Here is a 21,202-nt window from a genome sequence, read left to right as displayed (position 1 = left end):
AGAAAAAAAGGGGAAGAAAGCTGAAAGCCAAACTACACTCAGAACCTCTATAATTATTTTCCAGAAAGATGAAGTTTAGGATATTAAGAGATCATGAACAGTTTTAGCCTCATTAAGGTCTGAAGCTGGATGGCCACAGATTGAAACATATATAACAGGTTGCATAGGAGGAAGTTTGGAGTTGAAGGGAAGGAGAAAGATGGAGAAATGTGAATACCAAAGGAAGTGATAGTGTAGGAATACACCTAGTTCTCTTCTACCCACTGACAGATAGCTAAGTATATATATATTCAGAATGGATTCTAAAGGTTTATAATTGAGAAAATATAACATCAATTAAAAAAATAAACTCCTACAATTTGGTTTGTATGTCTATCACTTTCGACCTCTAAATGAAATCAGATTTTGATACATATCAAAACCATGAATTGTGCCTACCTAGTCTACTGTTTCCTAGCTTAGGCTAGGAATTGGGACAAGTTCAAAAGTTGTATTGGAATGGATTTTCCTGGGCCTGCCTGAAGAATGGTTTGTGGGGGCACCTGGGTGGCTCAGTCGGTAAGTGTCCGACTTTGGCTCAGGTCGTAATCTCACAGTTCATGGATTTGAGCCCCACTTCGGGCTCTGTACTGACAGCTCAGAGCCTGGAGCCTGCTTTGGATTCTGTGTTCCTCTCTCTCTGCTCCTTCCCGATTTGTGCTCTGTCTCTCTCTCTCTCTCTCTTTAAAAAATAAAAATTAAAAAAAAATTTTTTTTAAAGAATGGTTTGTGTATCTAGGTAGGACCTGAAGAACTGAATGTCAAAACCTTTCCAGGTGATTCTGATGAATGTATTCCTCAAAATAAATTTTGAGAAACTCTGGGTATAGAACCCAGAGGATAGCTCACTCTCCTATTTCAAAGATCAGGCTTAAGCTAAATGACTTACTGAAGGTGACAGAGCTGCTGAAAGGAATTGTTGGTGTTGCGAGGAACTCCCCCAAGTTGGACACCAAAACTTCTTCATTAGACATCCTGAATGTCTTCCATAGTGGTAAACTGGGGATCTGATCTGTTCTAACCCATTAGTAGGTGTCATCGGGGACTCACACATTGCCTTCATGGTCATTAAAGCCAATCTGTAAATAGATGCTCAGATATGTCTGAAATGTGTGATGTACCATGATATGGTTCTGACAATATCTATGACATTTCTGGCACCTCAGTCTCATCCTCAGACCCGTCTTGGTGTGTTTTTGTAATATCTCTTTCCTTTCCTGGATAAAAGCTTTTCTCTTTGGGAACCAAATGTCACCTGGAGACAGGATAGGTCTAAAGAACAGGCTTTTGCTGTTGCTGGAAAAATTTAAAGATAACTTCTTTTCAAGGTCAAATTGTTTCACCTTACTGTCTGTTTTACCCTCTAGGAGAATATGTTGTAATGACCACTCATTTCCACCTGAAGAGAAAGATTGGCTATTTCGTTATTCAAACATACCTGCCATGCATAATGACAGTTATTCTCTCCCAAGTCTCTTTCTGGCTCAACAGAGAGTCTGTACCAGCAAGGACTGTCTTTGGTGAGTGCCAATTAACATTTGCATGCCGATTAACATGGAGGGCAAGTTATATCATATTGGTGACGTTGCTGATGGAATGAAAAAGTAATTATACATTAAAATCTGAAGTTAGCACAATAGAAAGGTTCAAAGAGTTACCATTCTCATTATGGTATGATTTTTAAAAACTTTTTCTCTAAATAGCAAAAGCTGTTTCTAGCGCATGTAGTTAGATGGAACTAACGAACATTTGATGTGATGTTTTGGGAGAGTTGAGGAATGAAGCAAACATAAAATACATGGTGATAGATGAAAAACAGAAATATTAATATTGAAATCATATATTTAGAATGTATAATCATGTATCAGTGTATTTTTGGAGAGTCTGAGAAAATATCAGCAGAATTACTTCCTTACATATATGAAGGCAGGGATTCTTTAGGTAGGGAGAGCTCATGAATGACCATCATCAGTATAGAAATACCTCATTTTACTTCATGTGTATGCTTCTGAAGAGTTTCAAATACACTTTTGTTTTTTCCTATCAAGATGTTTTAAATGTTCTATATGTTATGAGTTAAGGAAATCTAATTGCAATATTGTTTAAATTGTAACAAACTTTTTACTTATTGGAAAAATCACCCCCTAGCTTATAATTTTAGAAGCTTGTATTTCATATAAAGAGGGATTTCCTGCCTGTATTGTAGTACACTATATTAATTTTACTTTAAAGACTGATGAAAACAAAATATTCCATTACAAAAAATGAATTCATTGATTGATTCATACATTGATTCAGCGAACATTTCTTTGAAACCTACTGTGAGCTCCTACTATGTTGTAGACATAGAATGCTACAGTGAACTGAACATAAACCGCTCCCCTTATGAAGATTATATTCTGGAGCTTAAAATTTGAGTCACATTGAAAATCATAGATAATATTTATTGAATGCTCTTATATCAGGTTATATTATATAAACCTATATTCTCTTATTTAATGCTAAAAAATTCTATGTACTGTTATTATCCCTGTGTTATAGAAGAGAAAGCTAAAGAATAAGAAATTGGGTAACCTGCCCAAGAATAGCACCTTCAGAAGCTATTAGGTGAAGGTGTCTGTAGTAAGACCCAGACTCTCTCTTCGCTGTAGAGTTGGTGCCTTAATGACCATTCCAAACCAAAATCAATATGCTATATAGATGGAATGATGAGACATGAAATCAGGTGGTTGTGGGATTCATTTGGAAATAACAATCACATATTTATTGGTGAAATGTGAAATTATCAAGGTTTATTCTAAAACATCAACTAGGCACATGCTATATTTAAGCCTCTTTACCAGAGAATAAAAAACCTTAAGAAGCTTATAATTTAAATTGAGGATTATTCATGTGCCGAGATCCCTATGGCATCAATCTTCAATAACAGGAAAGGCATGAAAAATCTGTTATCTCATGAAAAAAACAAGACTTTGCTACGAGTGCCCAGGAAAGAGTCTTTTCTTTTGAACTTAGCAAAGTGCTTCCAGGTTGGAAATGACCAAATCTTTGCTCTGAGTGTAGTCTAGGAACATAGCTGTTAAGGTCTGGGATGGGGCGCCTGGGTGGTTCAGTTGGTTGAGCATCTGACTCTTCGTTTCAGCTCAAGTCATAATCTTGAAGTTTGTGGGCTCGAGCCCAGAGCCCTCACGTCAGGCTCTGTGTTGACAGTGCAGAGCCTGCTTCGGGTTCTCTCTCTCCCCCTTTTGCCACCCACCCCCACATCTCTAAAAATAAATAAATAAACATTAAAAAAGATCCCAGATGATTCAAGCTGCAGAGCACAAGAGTAGCTCATTTCAAATTCTTTCTTTAATTACCATTTGTTAATATTAACTAGTGTTGAAGCCACTTACTAGAACTGAAGATTGAACTCTTGTCAAGGTGCTTACTTCTATATGTATATTTAATTTGAGCCCTTTATTCACTGGAAATTGAAAAAGAAAGGGAATAGAGAAAATGTTTTAATATTTGTGTTTATTTTTGTAGAATGAACCCAGAAGTGCAGTGAAAAAGTTTTTATTTATTTATTTATTTATTTATTTATTTACTTATTTATTTTAATACTCACTCTCCCTCCTTCTCACCCTAATAAATTCTATCCTTCCTTTTTGGAAATTCTCTAAAGCATTTTGGAATCTTTTATAAGTCAAAACCCTTGCTCTTCACATTTCCAGCAATGTGATATCTCAGCCAACTCATGCCCTTCTGGTGAACCTAACTATGTATTTGTAAACTCAGCTGTGGCAAGTATTTCTGTGTATCAAGTCATATATTTGTAACATTTTAAGTTCAATACAATCACTAGTACAATTTCTCTAGACCTTTAGCCTTTTAACATTTACTTAGTACACATGTTTCCATTGTTTTTAGTCTCAATTCAGCACATTCCTCTGTGCTGTGTCAGATGCCTGACAGGGTCATGGATATTTAAAGAAAAAATATACAAAGGAAAAAGAAAAAAAAAAGTTGTTCTTTCTAACAGGTTAGTATAAGGTTGAAGAATGCAGCAAAGCCAAAGCCTGTTTTATGTCTTAAAACATCATTTTGATGGTCCATGCTGTCATTTAGAGGCAGTGTGGTCCTGTAATTTTGTTGCCACATAGATCCAAGTTTTAGATCCAATCTTCATTTTTCAAAGATTCAGCTGCCTGTAAAATGAGAGACCAATTAAAGTAAAATAGTGCTTTTTAAAATATTGAGAGAAATAAAATATATGCATTGTCAGATTGAGTTCTTGGAACTTTTAATAGGTGCTCAACACAGTTTTTTTTTTTTTCCTTTCTCTGCCCCTGTAGCAAGTGTTGGAAGACCACACACACACACACACACACACCTCTGTTTATGCTAGTCTTCACTCTTAATTTACCGATACATTTAGTTTAAGAACACCCATTCCCAAATTACTTCTGACAGTTGTCTACATGAACCAAAATTAAAAAAAAAAAAAATGAAACTCACTGCAGCAGAGATTTACTAACAAGGACCAAAGTTGTCAATAATAATAGCCATTGGGGCACCTGGGTGGCTCAGTCGGTTAGGGATCCGGCTTCAGCTCAAGTCATGATCTTGCGGCTCATGAGTTCAAGTCCCATGTCGGGCTCTGTGCTGACAGCTCAGAGCCTGGAGCCTGCCTCAGATTCTGTCTCCCTCTCTCTCTTTGCCCCTACCCCGCTCATGCTCTGTCTCTGTCTCTCTCTCTCAAAAGTAAATAAAAACATAAAAAATATTAAAAAAAATAATAGTAGCCATTAGCTTTGTTCTTGGTATCAGGCTTAATACTAAACACTTTTTTTTACAGTATTTTATTTAATATTCATAATATCCCTCTGAGTTAGACTTATTAAAATTAATTTTAAAAGATATAATTTTCTTAATGTTTATTTACTATTTGTGAGAGAGAGAGAGCACGAGTGGGAGAGGGACAGAGGATCCCAAGCAGGCTTCATGATGACAGCAGCAAGCCCGATGTGGGGCTCAAATACATAAGCTGTGAGATCACAACCTGAGCCGAAGTTGGATGCCCAACAGACTGAGCCACCCAGTGCCCCAAAAAGAGATAATTTTTAAAAAAGACAACAGGGATGCCTCAGTGGCTCAGTTGGTTAAATGTCCGACTTCAGCTCAGGTCATGATCTTGTGGTTCATTAGTTAGAGCCCTGTGTCAGACTCTGCTGACAGCTCAGAGCCTGGAGCCTGCTTTGGATTTTGTGTCTCCCTCTCTTGGCCCATCCTCTACTCATGCTCTCTGTCTCTCAAAAATAATAAGCATTAAAATTAAAAAAAAAAAAGTTCAGGATTGTGAGGCAGTTTTCCCAAGGTCATTCAGCAATTACAGAGTTGGGATTTGAACTGGGTTGTTCAGTTCCTCAAATACTGACATTTAATTACTTTGCTCTTAGCTCAAGTTAATACTGATATGTAAATTTAAGAACTGTTTACCGGCCAATATTTCTTAAACCATTTGTTGGTTATATAATACAGATAATTCCCCAGAACTTTCTGTAACACCTCCAAAATTTAGAGTAAGTCTACTCCCTATATCTGTGACCATGTCTCAAAAAAATATGATTTAATAAAAGTCTCAATGTTTCTTTTTAATCTTATCACTCCGTAACATAGTTACAAAGATCATCTACCTTAAAATTCATGGAAAACTAGGAAATATTGGATGGCTTAAAGCAGCTTAGAAAAATTAGTCACCTACCAGCTGTGTGACACTGCTGATTCTCTAAATATTAATCCAAAAGGGTAATCATAGATATGAGTTTTAGACATGAGATGACAGTATCTTCCATGGAAATAATTTACCATCTTTAAAATTCTTTTACCTATTATTACATTTAATCCTCAAGTAATCTTGTGAAAAATTATACAGAAGTTTCTCTGATAATTTTAACAATTATAGATAGTTGAGAGAATGAAATCTAAATCACCCCTTTTACAGATGTGGAGACTGAGGTCCCTACAAGTAAATTTGCCTACTTGAGGCCATAGAGCTAGTAAGTGGTAAGGTTGGGACTAGTCACTGGAAGAGGTTAGAAGTCTTTGCATACCATGCAGCCTGAGCCACCCCTATGGGACTACTGTGAGTTTTTTAATACATTTTCAAATGGCTTAAGAGGTACGTTACAATGCCTCTGTTATAGGGTTTTGCATATAGTAGGTTGATTGTATCAATTTATTAAATGAACATTAATGGATATCATTCACATACCAACTCATAATTGTCTAAATAAGCTAAAAACAACTGGTTTGAAAACTGCTTTGAATATAGGTAACATTAATCACTAGGAATGGATTCACAGAATCGGGCAAATGAGGCAGCATTACCAAAAAAAGGGGAAAGACTGTGGACATTTGAATCAGACAAACTTGTGTTCGTATTTTTGTCTTGCCACTTCTGAGCTGTATAACCTCAAGCAAATGACATGCAACTTATTTCAGGAATTTCTTCAAAAGAGGAGCTGTTTTATTTTATTATATTAATGTTTATTTATTTATTTTTGAGAGAGTGAGAGGGGAAGGGGCAGAGAGAAAGGGAGACAGAGAATCCCAAGTAGACTCCACACTGTAAGCACAGAGCCCAATGCAGAGCTTGAAATTACGAACTGTTTGATCATGACCTGAACCAAAATCAAGAGTAGGAGGCTCAACCAACTAAGCTACCCAGGTGCCACAAAGAGGAGCTATTTTAGAATTAGGGGGAAAATAGTATAAAAGCAGAAAAGTTAACAATGTAGCAAAATATTATCCTAAAATAATTCAATTATCTATCAATTATTGATTAACAAGAAGCTACTAGCTTCTTGGTTTATACATTTAGGATATGCAGATAGAATATTAAACAGAGATGAGGATACAACAATTTCTTGTGGATCAGAGACAATGAAGATCTATGCTTTCTGTTTGAAAGCGTTGGGGACAGTGAGACAGTACTGTTTCCTTCCCTGCCCAGGACACCTTGTTCAAGGTGCCCGTTTAAGGGAATTCATGATTTTATTAACAGCTTCTCAGTAGCAGAGCAGTTTATCTCTCCAAGAGATCCCCCTCAATACTGCCATACCATGAACTATACACTACACTGGGGTTGTATTAAAACTCATTCATCCCAAACCAACATGGGATGATTAAAAAACAACAAAAACAACCCACTGTATCTATGGCACTGTTGGTTACCTTTTGCACAAGTAGGTTGGCCTCCAGTGATCAAATTTTGCAGTATGAACCTACAAATTCACTTAATTTCTCTCTTTACAGGGGTAACAACTGTGCTCACCATGACAACTTTGAGTATCAGTGCCAGAAATTCCCTTCCGAAGGTGGCTTATGCAACTGCTATGGATTGGTTCATTGCAGTGTGCTATGCCTTTGTGTTCTCGGCTCTGATCGAGTTTGCCACAGTAAATTATTTCACCAAGAGAGGTTATGCATGGGATGGCAAAAGTGTGGTTCCAGAAAAGGTAAATGCTTTAAGATCCCCTGTAATGCATCACTGATATGTCTTATTAGCCCTGTGAGATGGCATGTTCAGACTTCGGGAAATGGCTGAAGAATGCAGAGACAGGGTGATGAGGATTCTTTGTTTCTTATATCATCAATGACTATGTGCTATGGTAATTTTGGTAGTGCTAAAGAGAGGGGTTGTTTGAGTGGGCAGATGGGCAGAGCAGAGTAGAGTAAGGAGATCATAGAGAGATGAAGGAGAACATTTCTACTCAAGTATGCTTTCCTGTGCCCTCCATCGATTTGAGAACAGCTTTAATCAACCTGACATTAGGAGCAAATAAAGCTATGCCATTATAATTTTTAGAATTTGAAAATCATAGCCTTTTGGTCGTTTTCTGAGCCTAATCACCTTGGTCATAAATATTATGACTATAATGCCTCAGTGGAATTGAGTTTGTGAGATGCATTATCTCCAATTTTCAGTAAAGCAAGGGGCAATAAAGATATTTCTTTCCCCAAATTAGAGTTTTGCTTTAAGGATCATACACAGAAATCACAGAAAAATTCTTCTTTGTAGAAAATTATCAAGTATAGCTCATTACTGTTTTTCTAAATTAGAATCTATTCTAGAGTGTATTTTAAAGAACATGAAAGGAGGATATTTCTACTTCTGTGGCTTGAAAGTAAAGTATGTCAAAGTGTAGGTGAACCTTCAGATGGTAGAAAGAAGGTCAAAGTCAGAGACACAGAGATTGTAAGACATCTAGAAGTAATTTAGAAGAATTCACTCTATAGTAGTTTTCCCAAAATTCTGTTCCTCAGAGTACTAATCTCATGAGATAGTCCCTAAAAATTAAGTTGTGTGGTTGAATACACTTATATAATGGTGTATACTATATCACAGAGTCACAATATATTCGAGAATCTGAAAGGGTCTATAGTAAAGAAATTAATTTAATGGTGTTTTCCTCATAGCTCTACAGATGTACTAGAAAAAGGAATGCTTTGTGGTGGAAACATCTACCGTATTTAAATGAATTTATAGTGTTACTGATTATAAGATGAGTCATTAATATATGCATATGAAAGAAAATATACTGCCAAGTAAAAGCCCTTTTAGATCTACCCCAGATGAATCAGCTGAACACCCCCATGCTCTCCTACACAGGTAAAAGCGAAGGAAGGCTCTGTGTAGAATGTACTGTGGCAGCCAACAGTACCCGAACCACACCCTCATAATTTGCCTTCCCTTGAAACATGCTTGGCAAGTATTAAAAAAAAAATCTGAATTTTCAAACCAAGAACCTAGGCTCAGGTTCAGTAGAGAGAGGAGATAAGACAAAGGGATTGTGTTTACTAGTTGGAGAGAGGAATGAAAAGAGTGAAGACAGAGTAATTGTCAAATATTTACTTTAGCCACTGATGGCCTCCATTTGTCCTAGAAAAGAAGAGCAGCCCAAAGGAGAGAGAGCCAAACATAGAGATGGGTAATCATAAGACACTACCAGTCGTAAGACATAGCCCAGAGTCATAGATGTGAACAATTTTTAAATGCACATCTTAGAATCACTGGAATAGTCTACTAAAGTTCTTCAGAATTAATGATATGCAAACGTGGGTGATATGCAACTGAAGTGATGTGCAAACATTGGAAAAAATTGCTTTTCTGTCTTAATACTTTGCTGCATGAGACCAGTGTCTTTCTGATTCTGGCTCATCAGTATTGGTTGTTAGTGATTTGTTACATGAATTTGGTCTGGAAAACATAGAATTTAGGTTGCAGCATTGGTTGAGCTCACAGGTAAGTTTATATTTATCTCTGTCTGATGCTGTATTAGGTTTCCAAGTCATGTGTCAAATGAAAATATTCTAATCTCTATCAGTCTATAGTCTATGTTATTCAGTATACAAATGTAGATATCGGTATAGTCATATCTTACCTATATATATACACACATATATATATATCAGCGAATCATCTATATCTATCATCCTAAGAAGAAAGACAATATTTTCTGTAAATTATCTATGCCTCTGTAAAAATCTTCCCCAGGGATTTGACAGTTTGATTTGCTTATTACAGGGAGTGTGATCACAATGTGACCCGGGTCTCGTTTTGACATTCAGAGAGGATGAATAAAATATTTTTTGTATGACCAGATGAGTGTATTCTATGATCAGGAGAGTTAAATTTCAGTCTATAACATGATATAACTTGAAAATAAAAAGAAAATTTCCATAAGTCATCACATTATCAAGTCAACATTCAGTAGCCGGCTTAAGATCCATTCTGATATACTAAATTGCTGAAAGAAACACCAGCTTCTTAGAGAATATGGGGAGCTTAACGTTCTTAAAAATTAAAAAAAAAAATGTTAAGTGCTCTTTCCTGATAAGCCAACCAGATATTTCTCAATATATTATTCAACTTGATGTTGCAAATAAAAGCACTTAACTTGATAAATTTTAGTATTCTAGTACTGGAGTACTATAATAATTTGGCACTGGGAGAAATGAAAACTATTAATAATATAAACTCTCCTCCAAGAATTATTCTTGTTGCTGATTACCCATTTCAGCTTATCTAATAGGGTGTCTGTCATTCAACAAGTTTTGGTTAGATTGGAACCCATTGCCTCTCTTCAACATCAGAGTACATGTACATTTTATCTAAAGGACATGCATGCTTGTATTCTGCAATATTAGAATTCTTATTTTTTAAGAAGTGGACTATTACAAGTTCAGTTTGGCTGTTTAACTGTGTTGAAACAAACCATATCTTTTTTTTATTCTAGTACGGTGACAAAAAATGTTACATTACTTCAGGCCTACAACATAGTGATTCAGCAACTCTACACCTTAATGTTATGCTCACCACATGTGTAGCTACCAAGTCACCATACAATGCCATTATCATACCATTCACTATATTCCCTATGCTGTGCCTTTATTCTCATGACTCATTCCATAACTGGAAGCCTGTATCTCCCACTCCCCTTTCCCCATTTTGCCTTCCCCCCTCTGTATTTGCCTACCCTACTCTGTATTTGTGGGTCTGTTTCTGCTTTGTGTTTATTTATTCATTTGTTTTGGTTTTTTGGATTCCACATATAAGTGAAATCATGTGGTATTTGTCTTTCTCTGTGTAACTTACTAAACCATATCTATTTTTGACCTGTAGTCATTTTGACAGTGAAAGAGAGAATTACTTTTACTTGCCTCAGTTTTGTACAAATAATTATGGAACTTTCTGTCATTCTTCATAAAGCTTAACCAAATCTGTCTTCACTATAAAATAGGAGTACAGTTAGAGTGAGTGGCCTTACTTTTTATGATGTAATACTAGAAAAAAACAATTTCTGGGCTTTCTGTTGTTGTCCTAATGTAATGTTTACAGATTTGAAGGAGGGGAAAAGGTAACAGAGACATCACAGGGCTGGATAATAAAGAAATTAACCTGTTAAAATTAATTAGTATTTCTTGTGAAGAGCATCAGGTCTTTTGGTAGTAAAATTTTATTCTGATTCAATAATAAAAATGCGGATTATTCAGAGAACATTGAGTCTGGTTGGCTAAGTTTAGCTGTTCATCAGTATTCTCTATACCTTTTTGGAACATCAGTAACCAGACTCCACTTCTGGTTTTCTGATTCAAAATATGAGATTGTGCCCAAGATATTTGCCCTTTAAAAGTGTTTAACTAGTGATTTAGTGTGCACAAAAGAATGAGAACTACTCTTCTAAACTACTGCTATCCAACAGAAACATGTGAGCCACAAATGTGAATGATGTATATAATTTAAAATTTTCTATTAGCTTTTTTCAAAAGTACAAATCAGGGAAATTAATTTTTTTTGTTTTCTTTTTCAAGTTTTGATTTAATCTCCAGTTAGTTAACATATAGTGTAATATTAGTTTTAGGTGTAGAATTTAGTGATTTAGTAATATGCTTTTACCAATATATCCAAAATAGCATCTTTATAATGTGTAAACAATAAAAATCATTATTAAAGAGATATATTGCATTCTTTTCCTTTTTTTATACTAGGCCTTCAAAATCCTGTGTGCATTTTTATACTTACACACATCTCAGAGTAGCGATGTTTCAAGTGCTCAATAGTCACAAGTGGCTAATGACAGTATATCAGACCACATAGCTGTGAACAATGATCCACTTCATTTTTTGGAAATGTTTATATGATAGAAACCCCAAGAAATGCTGCAGTTGTGCAGATAACATTGACAAGCCGCTGACATTGAACAAGAAATTGGCTTCAAGATACCCTGAATAACTGTTTTATCATTTGCCCACTTGCAACCTGGGGAGAAGGAGCAAATAATTGTTGTCTCAGCAACTCATCGCTGCAAAACAAACCACTTCAAAACTTAGTGACCTACAGCAACCTCCAGGCGTGTGGGGCTGGGAGCAACCTGGTGGTACTTCTATTAGGATATGGGCTCACCAACATGGTTGCAGTAAACTGGAGACTCCATCAGGAGCAGAGGATCCACAATGGCCTCTCACTCATCTGGGGCCTGACACTGGGACTGGGCTTCTCACTGTACATGGTCTCTGGTCACTCAGTTTTCTAGTCCAAGCTAATTCATGAGGCAGTAATGTTTTCAGAGGGTAAATGCTGAGGCTGCAAAGCTTCTTGAGGATAGGCTCCTAACATGGCATCACATCACTCTACCTCTTGATAGGGAAGCCTGGAAAATACTGTGTCTGCATTTTTCCCCCAGCTTTATTGATATGTGACACATGATATTGTGTAAGTTTGAGGTATACCATGTAGTTGATATGATTGATGATTCATTCATATATTATGAAGTCATTACTACCCTACCCTACCCTACTACTGTCTCCATCCCATCACAAAGTTACCATTTCTTTTTTTTTTTTTTTTGTGGTGAGAACATTTAAGACTTAGCCTTAGCAACATTCAAGTATATGATATGTATTTAGTATATCATAGTATATGATAAGTATATGTATGTCTCTAGGTATAATCACCATCCTGTACAGTAGATGCCCAAACTTGTCAATCTTATAACTGGGGATTTGTGTCTGCATTTTTAATTTGTCTCAATAAAGCAGGTATACATTCCATTTCTTACATGTTAATCAAAGTATTGATTTTGCTCAGCAACTTATAAACTTCCTTCCCACAGTTTACTGAACAAAATGCTTTTACTCTTTCCTTCAACAGCCAAAGAAAGTGAAGGATCCTCTCATTAAGAAAAACAACACTTATGCTCCAACAGCAACCAGCTATACCCCGAATTTGGCCAGGGGTGACCCTGGCTTAGCCACGATTGCTAAAAGTGCAACCATAGAACCCAAAGAAGTCAAGCCGGAAACAAAACCACCAGAACCCAAGAAAACCTTTAACAGTGTCAGCAAAATTGACCGACTGTCAAGAATAGCCTTCCCGCTGCTATTCGGAATCTTTAACTTGGTCTACTGGGCTACATATTTAAACAGAGAGCCTCAGCTGAAAGCCCCCACCCCACATCAATAAGTCCTTCTATTCACATTCCGTTGTTCAGTCTTCTGCACTGGGAATTGCTTTCTGTTCTCAACGCGGTGATTCCCATCTGCTTTCTTGCCTCTGTCTTAAAGAATTTGAAGGTTTCCTTATTTCCATAATTCATATGAGAACAACAGACCCCTGTCCAGCAATCCAGAGCAAAGCAGAACATACAGCTGAGAGACAGGATTCTGAGAGAGGAAGCGAGAGAGAAAAATCACGACAGAAGGAGACAGAATGAAACAGAGAGGAAAGGTGGGGAAGGAGGTCCAAGCTATGAGGGAAAGTAGAAGGAAAATAAAACTTAAGTCTGTAACTCCAGGTCATTTGTAGATATTTATTTCCAAATATTCTAAAAAAAAGATACTGTATATGTCAAAAATATTTTTATGTGGAGGTGTTTCAAAGAATACATTATAAATGTTTAATGACAACAATTTTAAAAATCTATGTCTTTATTGCACAAACTACAGTGTGCTTACATTTTGTTTTGTTTTTTGAACGGATGTATAGCTTTAACACTTTGTTTCCAAAGCTAAAGATCCCAATTTTTTTCCTCCTTTTAAAAATGGCTAGTGCATTATATTGCTGTTAAATGCTATTTTAGAATCCATGGAGATTGCATAAGCAAACGTACAGTTCCTTAAGCATTTAATCCAAAAAAGAGAAATGCTTTAAATAGGCTACTTCATCATCATCTGAGCTTTTACCACTTGCTTCGATGAGAAATCATTTTAACAGAGACATACACTCAATAAAAACTAAAAACTAAAAAAAATATATTAATAAAAATAAATAAAACAATTAAAAATATTCCCTTTGCCACCTTGTCTATATCCAGATAGCACATGGGTCCAATAATCACTTGATACTCATTATGAAGATGTTTTTAGAGAGGCAAACCTATTTTGCAAGCTCTAGAATTGTTGAATGTATTATTTTATATAACAGTACATTAAAAGCTTTAGATTGAAATTTATGATTAGTTAACAAATATAGACTATATAAACAAATTATATATGTAAATATACAGCATGAGATTGTACATTTTTTACTTTTTTAAAGTTGTGTTCTTAAAATATTGTGTAGGACTCACCGCTCTTAGCTGTTAGAATGTTGTTAAGTGCTATATGGAAATACCTTTAGAGCCTGCATTAAAAACAGAACAGCCTGTGGGAATCAGATGGAATTTAAAATATAAAGTCTACTTATGTAGAGAAAGCTTGTAATTTCGAACTATTATCTGGGGTACAGTAGTAAATCAGCTGCTATCTGCTCAAGTCATGCCACATTTCCCTATTTTAGGCTCTTGTAAAATAGAAAGAAAATGGAAAAGCATTAGTTGGAGCTAGAAGATCAACTGTATATTATCGCTATATTTGCTGATACCAATTATTTCAATAAGTGTTGTACCATATGTAGCATTAAATATAAAAATACATGAAAGAATGTACAGGAAATAGCTTTTATTGAGTAACATTATTACATTTCATTTATACTGTAGCAATATATTTGTAGGTATACTATGTAAGGGCTTTAACTATAGGAGGTCCATTAATACTCCCTATAAAAATTCTGGTCTGTTTCATTACTTCCCAGAAGTTTTAGAGATGAATATTTATGCAGAAGGTATTTTTGAAGTCTCCTTTTGTCTAACAGAATTTCAGAGATGTTTAAAATTAGCATCCAGAATCCACAGGTCATAGTCTAACCACACTTAAAATGCTACGACATATAAACCTATCAGCATAATTGCCAAATAAGTCCATTGGGATCCATATCCAACTTTTGAGCAATGTTTCTTTCAAAAAGCTGCTATCCAATGATGTAGGAAAAAACACAGTTTGTGTTTTCCTAAGCAAACTCTGGTTTTCTTTTTAAATGTGCTTTATTGTTTGATTTGGTCCTGCCTAAATTCAATGAGCTAGGCCAATAAAGACTGAACCAAGGACGTTTCATCCTCTGGTATCATGTGTAGATATCATGTATAGAAAATAAAATATATATATATATGGCTCTAACATCCGTGTTGCTGTTTATATCTGTTATTTTTCGGCGTTAACTTAATGTGTTTATTAAGAGCATTTTATCTTCCAGACTCCTCACGCCTAACATTTGGTCTGTATTTTACTCATTAGATGTGAATATTTCTTATTAGTCTGCTTTCTGCTATGCAATGATTGCATTTCTATCATTTCTTAGTTTGTTAGTGTGTGTGGATAGTATTCTATTGTATAAATTGACTGCACAATTTATCAAAGATAAATTATTCTATGTAGCTTTTCTACAGTGCTTTGCTAAACCATGTAATACTAGTTAAGTCTTCCTTGAAAATAAAGATACACTCTTATAGAGGACAGTTCCTGTTTATTCCCAGGAACATTTTTTAAAAGATGACGCTGAATGTTTATTGCACCTCAGTGCAGTGAAGTGGCAATAAAACCTAACATGAATCGAGGTTGTTTATGGCAGATGCATGTATTGCTTTACAGAGTTTAGCAAAAGCTCTTAATTTTATGTCATACTGTATTCTATTATAACAATAAAGCTAACATTATTCAATAACAAAATGGAATGCTTGACTCTCTTTTCATATTATCAATAGGACCTACCAACGACTCGTTTTAAACATTTTCACATAGGAGCACCTAAAAGTGCCAAGTGCTAGCAAGAATCTCGGGTACAGAGAAGAATTTTGAACATGTATAAATAGTACGTCTCTAAACTGTGGTTTTAATTGAATCACTTTTACAAAGAGGAGTTACGAAACACCCGGTATCTGATGCTGCCAGTAGCACGTCAACTTAAAATTTATAAAACATAAATAGAACAGAATCAAAACACTGAACTAATAGAGTATTGACTGTCAATACAGCACATTCGTTTTCTGATCTACTTCGTAGAGACTGGTTTCATTTTTGGAGGGAGGAATCTGAGCACTGTATTTTTAAGTCTTCCCTGGAGCTATAACATTCCTCAATGTTTCTATAACCACAAAGTCAGATTAAAGTACAAAATACTTATAACTACTTGAAAGACAATAGAAAAATTATTTCAGTGTAAGGCATAAAACTGTACTTGGTTTCCACAGATAAGACTATGTGAGGCACAATCTTTCTGTGTCAGATGGTGGCCAGGCAAAAACAAAATAAATTGTATTTTTACAAATAATCTTCCTAAAAAAGGATTCAGGGTTTAGCAAAATTAATCATTTAAAAGTCCTCCAAATTACTTATTCAATCCAAATATACTAGGAAAATTATTACATTCATTGATTTATTGGCTCTCACAAAAATGAATGTATGAATGACGATAATTTTGGCTATCAAAATATATGCATGTCAGGGCTCACCATAATAATTATCTAAGGTATCAAAATAAGAATGAACTTGGCATGGTAGTTGGCCATCTGTTTGAATTTCATTATATCTGTTTGTTAATACCTTCTGTTGGAGTTTTCTAAAATCTATCCAACTCTGATGACCAACAAGAACAATCATCTGACTCATTACATTATAACCACATTTCAGTCAAATAAACTCCAAATGTTAATTTAATTAAACTAAATTCTCTAACATTTGCTGCGTCTCTAACCTGTGTTAAGTATTGTGCTACATGATAGGATGGAGACATAAATATTTCATGGCCTTTTTCCTTTAGGAAATTGAAATTATGATAGGGGAGGAAGAGAATCAGTATAAATACTGTAAGAAAAGTAGAGGAAGTAGAGGAAGCTAAGAGACAAATGGCAGGGCTAATTTGGCACTCTTCATAAGGTACATGCTTTTATCTAGAGGAACTAATAATATCCAAGATAAAACTTAAAATGTCAGAGGAATTGAAGTGGTCTTGGACAGTTTGTCAGTGGACTAGGGTATAATGCCAGCACTATGCGTTGTTAGCCATTTAACCACCATCTAACATGTGAGACCTCTTACAAACCTTCAGATACTGTGGTAGGTACTGAGATTACAGAAATGAAGATGACTGTGTGATCTTGGAAAGTTCATAATTCATAGAGAATCCAAGGGAACCCAAAGTTACAACACTTTAAACAAGATGTACATCTACCAATAAATGTACAAGGTATGGGGCATTTATACTCGGGAAATGGTATGAGGGAAGGCTTCAAATCAATGTGTTAGCTGAGCTAGTTTTTAAAAGATGATTCAGTATTTATCAGGTGCTCTATTGCTGAGGATGGCCGATGATGATGAGGGGCAGGCCTTTCATTCAAAGATGGTAGTAACACATTAAAACTTAACTCAGAGAGTTACAAAGTCTATTGCCAGGGAACTAACACATGTGAGTGAAGACCAAATATGACACGAAAGGAAGCACCAGGTACCGTGAGAAACAGACCCCATTCCCAGTGTATTTAGCCTCAGCCCCAGTTATTTTGTGCCATGTGGAGAAAGAGTCCATGTATTGTAACATTACTCCAATGTTACAAAAAAACATTCAGTACTGAAATTCTTTTTAACTCTAATTTTGAAACTACTACATTTATTAAATATATGAGCCAGTTGAATTTGGCTAATTCAACTGATCAGTGATCTCTGTTTTTCAGAAAATCTATGCAGATCCATGCATTCATTTGGTGGTCATTAATTGAACAGCCTATACTATGTTTGGTGTGAGAATTATTTCACAGAGAAAGGGCAGGTGATCCTCCTCATTATTAGCGAGCAAGCTTTAAAACTGTATTTGAAAGAATACTAACTACCTACATCTTCTGAAGTCATATTATTTTTCAACAAAATATTTGTGGTGTAAAGAGAAATCAATATCTGCATGGGGCTGAAAAACAGTAAGGTTCTTTTTGGTTTTTGGTTTTCGTTGGTAATTTACCTTTCTCTATAACGTAGCAAATTTTATTATGGAAGGTATGATTTCTTCATTAATAGTCCATCAAAGTATAATCCTGGATATTATTTTCTTTGATTCTTACCATAAACAGTGTAGTTATAAAAAAAGAAATTCATACAGGTCTGTTGATTTGCCTAAAACACTGTGTAAGTAATATTGCCTTCATTATAAAGCTGATACTTTCAAAACTCATCTTTTAAAAACACATTTACACTGGATCTCCTTGACTAATGGTCTGTTTGAAAAATTAATATCTTAAAAAAAAGAAGAAAAATTAATATCTTATAATATATTACAAACACCATGAATAGTCATATCATATCAAAAGGAAAGGTCATTTTAGGTAAGCTAGATATGATTAGGGTGGCTCATATTGGACACTTTGGAATCCATCATGGCATAAAGAGCCATTGAAATTAGAGACCTCACGTTAAAGATTGACATGGCCCATTGGGCAGTTCCTGCTGAGCCTTATTTATGCAAGAAACAAGAATAATAATAATTAATGTGAACATTGTTAGAATAGCTGAGGAAGGACCCAAGCAAATCAACTTTCCCAAGACAAATGAAACTTGCCAGGTTTTCTAAAACAATAATTTCAGAATTCTAGAAATCAACCAAAGTCACACAACAAAGTAAGGAATATTTACTCAAGACATAAACAAAAGCATAATAGGGCTGCAACTTTTTTAAGAGCGTGTATACTGCCATGATTTAACCCAGAATTATACTCATGATCTCTTTGTCTACATTTCTGCAATAATGCTACCAGAGAAGGACAAGCTGGGTTAATAAACACCTTCCCACCTTCAGAGGTTCTCACTTAATATAGGGCAAAGCATGCAACAGTTCTAAACCCATGGATACTGTTAGAAACAGTAGCAATATTATAAGCAAATGGATAAGAAGACTAATACTGAAGGTAGCCAGAAGTTACAATCCTGGTTAGAGAAAACAAAAGACTGGCAGAAGAACCAGAAATGGAAATTTAATGGGAAGATGAGGATAATAAGGCATCCACATTGAGCTGACTTCAAAACAATATAATCAGTGTATTTGAAGAATAAAAAGCTATGTTCATGTAATAAAATTGTTACGAAAATGATACATTACATAGAGAATCTCAATGAAGAGATAGAAATCATTAAAAAGGTAAATCTAAAAGGAAAATCTAGACTTGGAAATAGGAATAGCGGGAGTGGTACAGTTACCAAAGGAGCTCAAAAACAAATCTGAGCTATTATTTTATTATTTGCATGTGGTACCCATATTACAGCCTGTGTTTATGGGTTCATTGGTTTTAGTCCAGAAACTAAAGTACTAGACTAGTTTCTGTTACTCTAGAAACTAAAGTAACAATACCTGGGGGTAAGGATAGAGGAAACACTGAGCATTTAAACAATAAAGCATAGGTTTACCAGGGAAAGAATATACATTTTACTGTAAATGAGAAGGACTTCGAAATTTTATTGAAATAAATCTTAGAGATTTTTGTCTCATTAGGTGTAAAACTGCTAACTATAATAAATTCCACCTATATATGGAAAAGTCAGTACAAGTAAAATGAAGAAATAAAATTCAATGAACCTGTTAAAATAAAGGGGTTTTTTTCTCAATAATAAAATTCAAGTATTTTTGAAAATTAAATTACTTTGTCCTTTAAAGAGAAAACTCAATTTCAGACATTATAAATGAGACGATATTATCCTCTCTTCGTTGTAGTACAGCTGTTTGTAGATCATTCAGTAACATTTGCTCCTGCTGTTTGTAGCTGTCGCCACTTGCCCATTAGCTATAGTTTTCAACTGATTAAGAGCAGGGAAATGTCTGTGGCTATTATAATTACTATAAATTTTTATAATCTTGAAAGATGAAGTATAATTTACCCTCAGAATGATCTAGTTTTAGAGGGTGGCAAATGTGCACACAATGACACACTGCCTAGATATTCCCAACACTCAAGTTTGTGAAACCACATTGTTGAATATAATTAGAAATTTCTGGCATCACAATAATCTCAGGGTGAGGGGTTGAATGAGGATCTCTTCAAAATATTGTTGAGCACTTCTCTTTAAAAAATTTATTCAAGTACTTGGGGCATGTGGGTGGCTCAGTTGGTTAAGCATCAGACTCTTGACTTCAGCTCAAGTCATGATCTCCCTGTTGGTGACATTGAGCCCTGAATCAGGCTTTGTGCTGACAGTGTGGAACCTGCTTAGGATTCTCTCCTTCTCTCTCTCTCTCTTTCTCTCTCTGTCCCTCCCCTGTTCTTTCTCTATCAAAATAGATAAATAAACATTAAAAAAAGTTACTCAAGTACTAAAAGGTTAAACATTTGAATTTGGTTTTATTAAAATTGGTCACTCTGTTCTTCAGTAGTCCTATTTCTGCACAGATTACCACTGGGAGTTGATGAGTTGACATGTGGAAACTGAATCCACATATTTGGAGGTCAGCTGTCCAAATAAGTTCTGCTTCTTCCCTTCATAGCCACTGCAAAAATAGAAGAAACAGAAATAATATACCAAAACTGTTTTTAAATTCAAGCCTTAGGTAGTAGCCAGTAAAGCAGTACTCTCAGGAGCATGCTTTATTCAAAAACAATTTCCTTGAGTAAGGGGGATTATTTAAAGGTAAGATTAAAGTGCTGTGTGGCCCAAAGAAGAGATACTTTCTTTTCAACAAGTTTTGGCCAGTGCCCCAAGAAAAAGTTAAATCTTGATGTTCGATCATATCTGTATATTCATCTTTGAGAGACAGAGAGAGGGAGAATTTGAATGGGTAAAGGGCAGAGAGAGAGGGAGACACAGAATCTGAAGTAGGCTCCAGATTTTGAGCTGTCAGCACAGAGCCCAATGTGGGGCTCGAACCCATGAACTGTGAGATCATGACCTGAGCCGAAGTTGGATGCTCAACCAACTGAACCACCAAAGTGCCCCTACATTTCTTGAATTCTAATAAGAAAACAAAAATATAAACTTGTTCTTCTGTGTTGGACTTTCCACTGCACTACTGTCTTAATCTTTACCTATTATACTTTAAGAGAAGAGAGATATTTAACCGAAATCATACCAAAAGAATGTTTAGTCCAATCAAGATTTTGAATGCTATGGGTATTCAGAGAAACTCATCATTAAGCAGATACGTGTCAGGAGTTGTTATGTGACAGGAACTGCTCTCTCTACACACTGGGTCACAAGTGTTCCCCCAGAACACTTCTGCTTTAACAGAAGTGCATGGCATGCACAGTAATAGAATAAAGAGGATTTTATATGA

The 21,202-nt window shown here is 35.4% G+C and overlaps 1 protein-coding gene across 3 annotated transcripts in view; it reads left to right on the top strand.

Annotated features, from left to right (window-relative positions):
- GABRA1 (gamma-aminobutyric acid type A receptor subunit alpha1) overlaps positions 1 to 15,627 on the top strand; it is a 61,163-nt gene extending 45,536 nt beyond the window's left edge. For all 3 annotated transcript variants that reach the window (XM_053226751.1, XM_015067003.3, XM_015067005.3), the window contains 3 exons: positions 1,407 to 1,559; positions 7,339 to 7,541; positions 12,737 to 15,627. In XM_053226751.1, the coding sequence (XP_053082726.1) occupies positions 1,407 to 1,559; positions 7,339 to 7,541; positions 12,737 to 13,048 (668 nt within the window). In that variant the 3' untranslated portion in view covers positions 13,049 to 15,627. The remainder of the gene's footprint in view (positions 1 to 1,406; positions 1,560 to 7,338; positions 7,542 to 12,736) is intronic.
- Positions 15,628 to 21,202: the final 5,575 nt, after the last annotated feature.

This window comes from Acinonyx jubatus, chromosome A1 (genome assembly GCF_027475565.1).
Source record: "Acinonyx jubatus isolate Ajub_Pintada_27869175 chromosome A1, VMU_Ajub_asm_v1.0, whole genome shotgun sequence".
Classification (NCBI taxonomy): domain Eukaryota; kingdom Metazoa; phylum Chordata; class Mammalia; order Carnivora; family Felidae; genus Acinonyx; species Acinonyx jubatus.
Note: the sequence above shows the minus strand (reverse complement) of the source record. Positions and strands in the feature narration are given on the sequence as shown.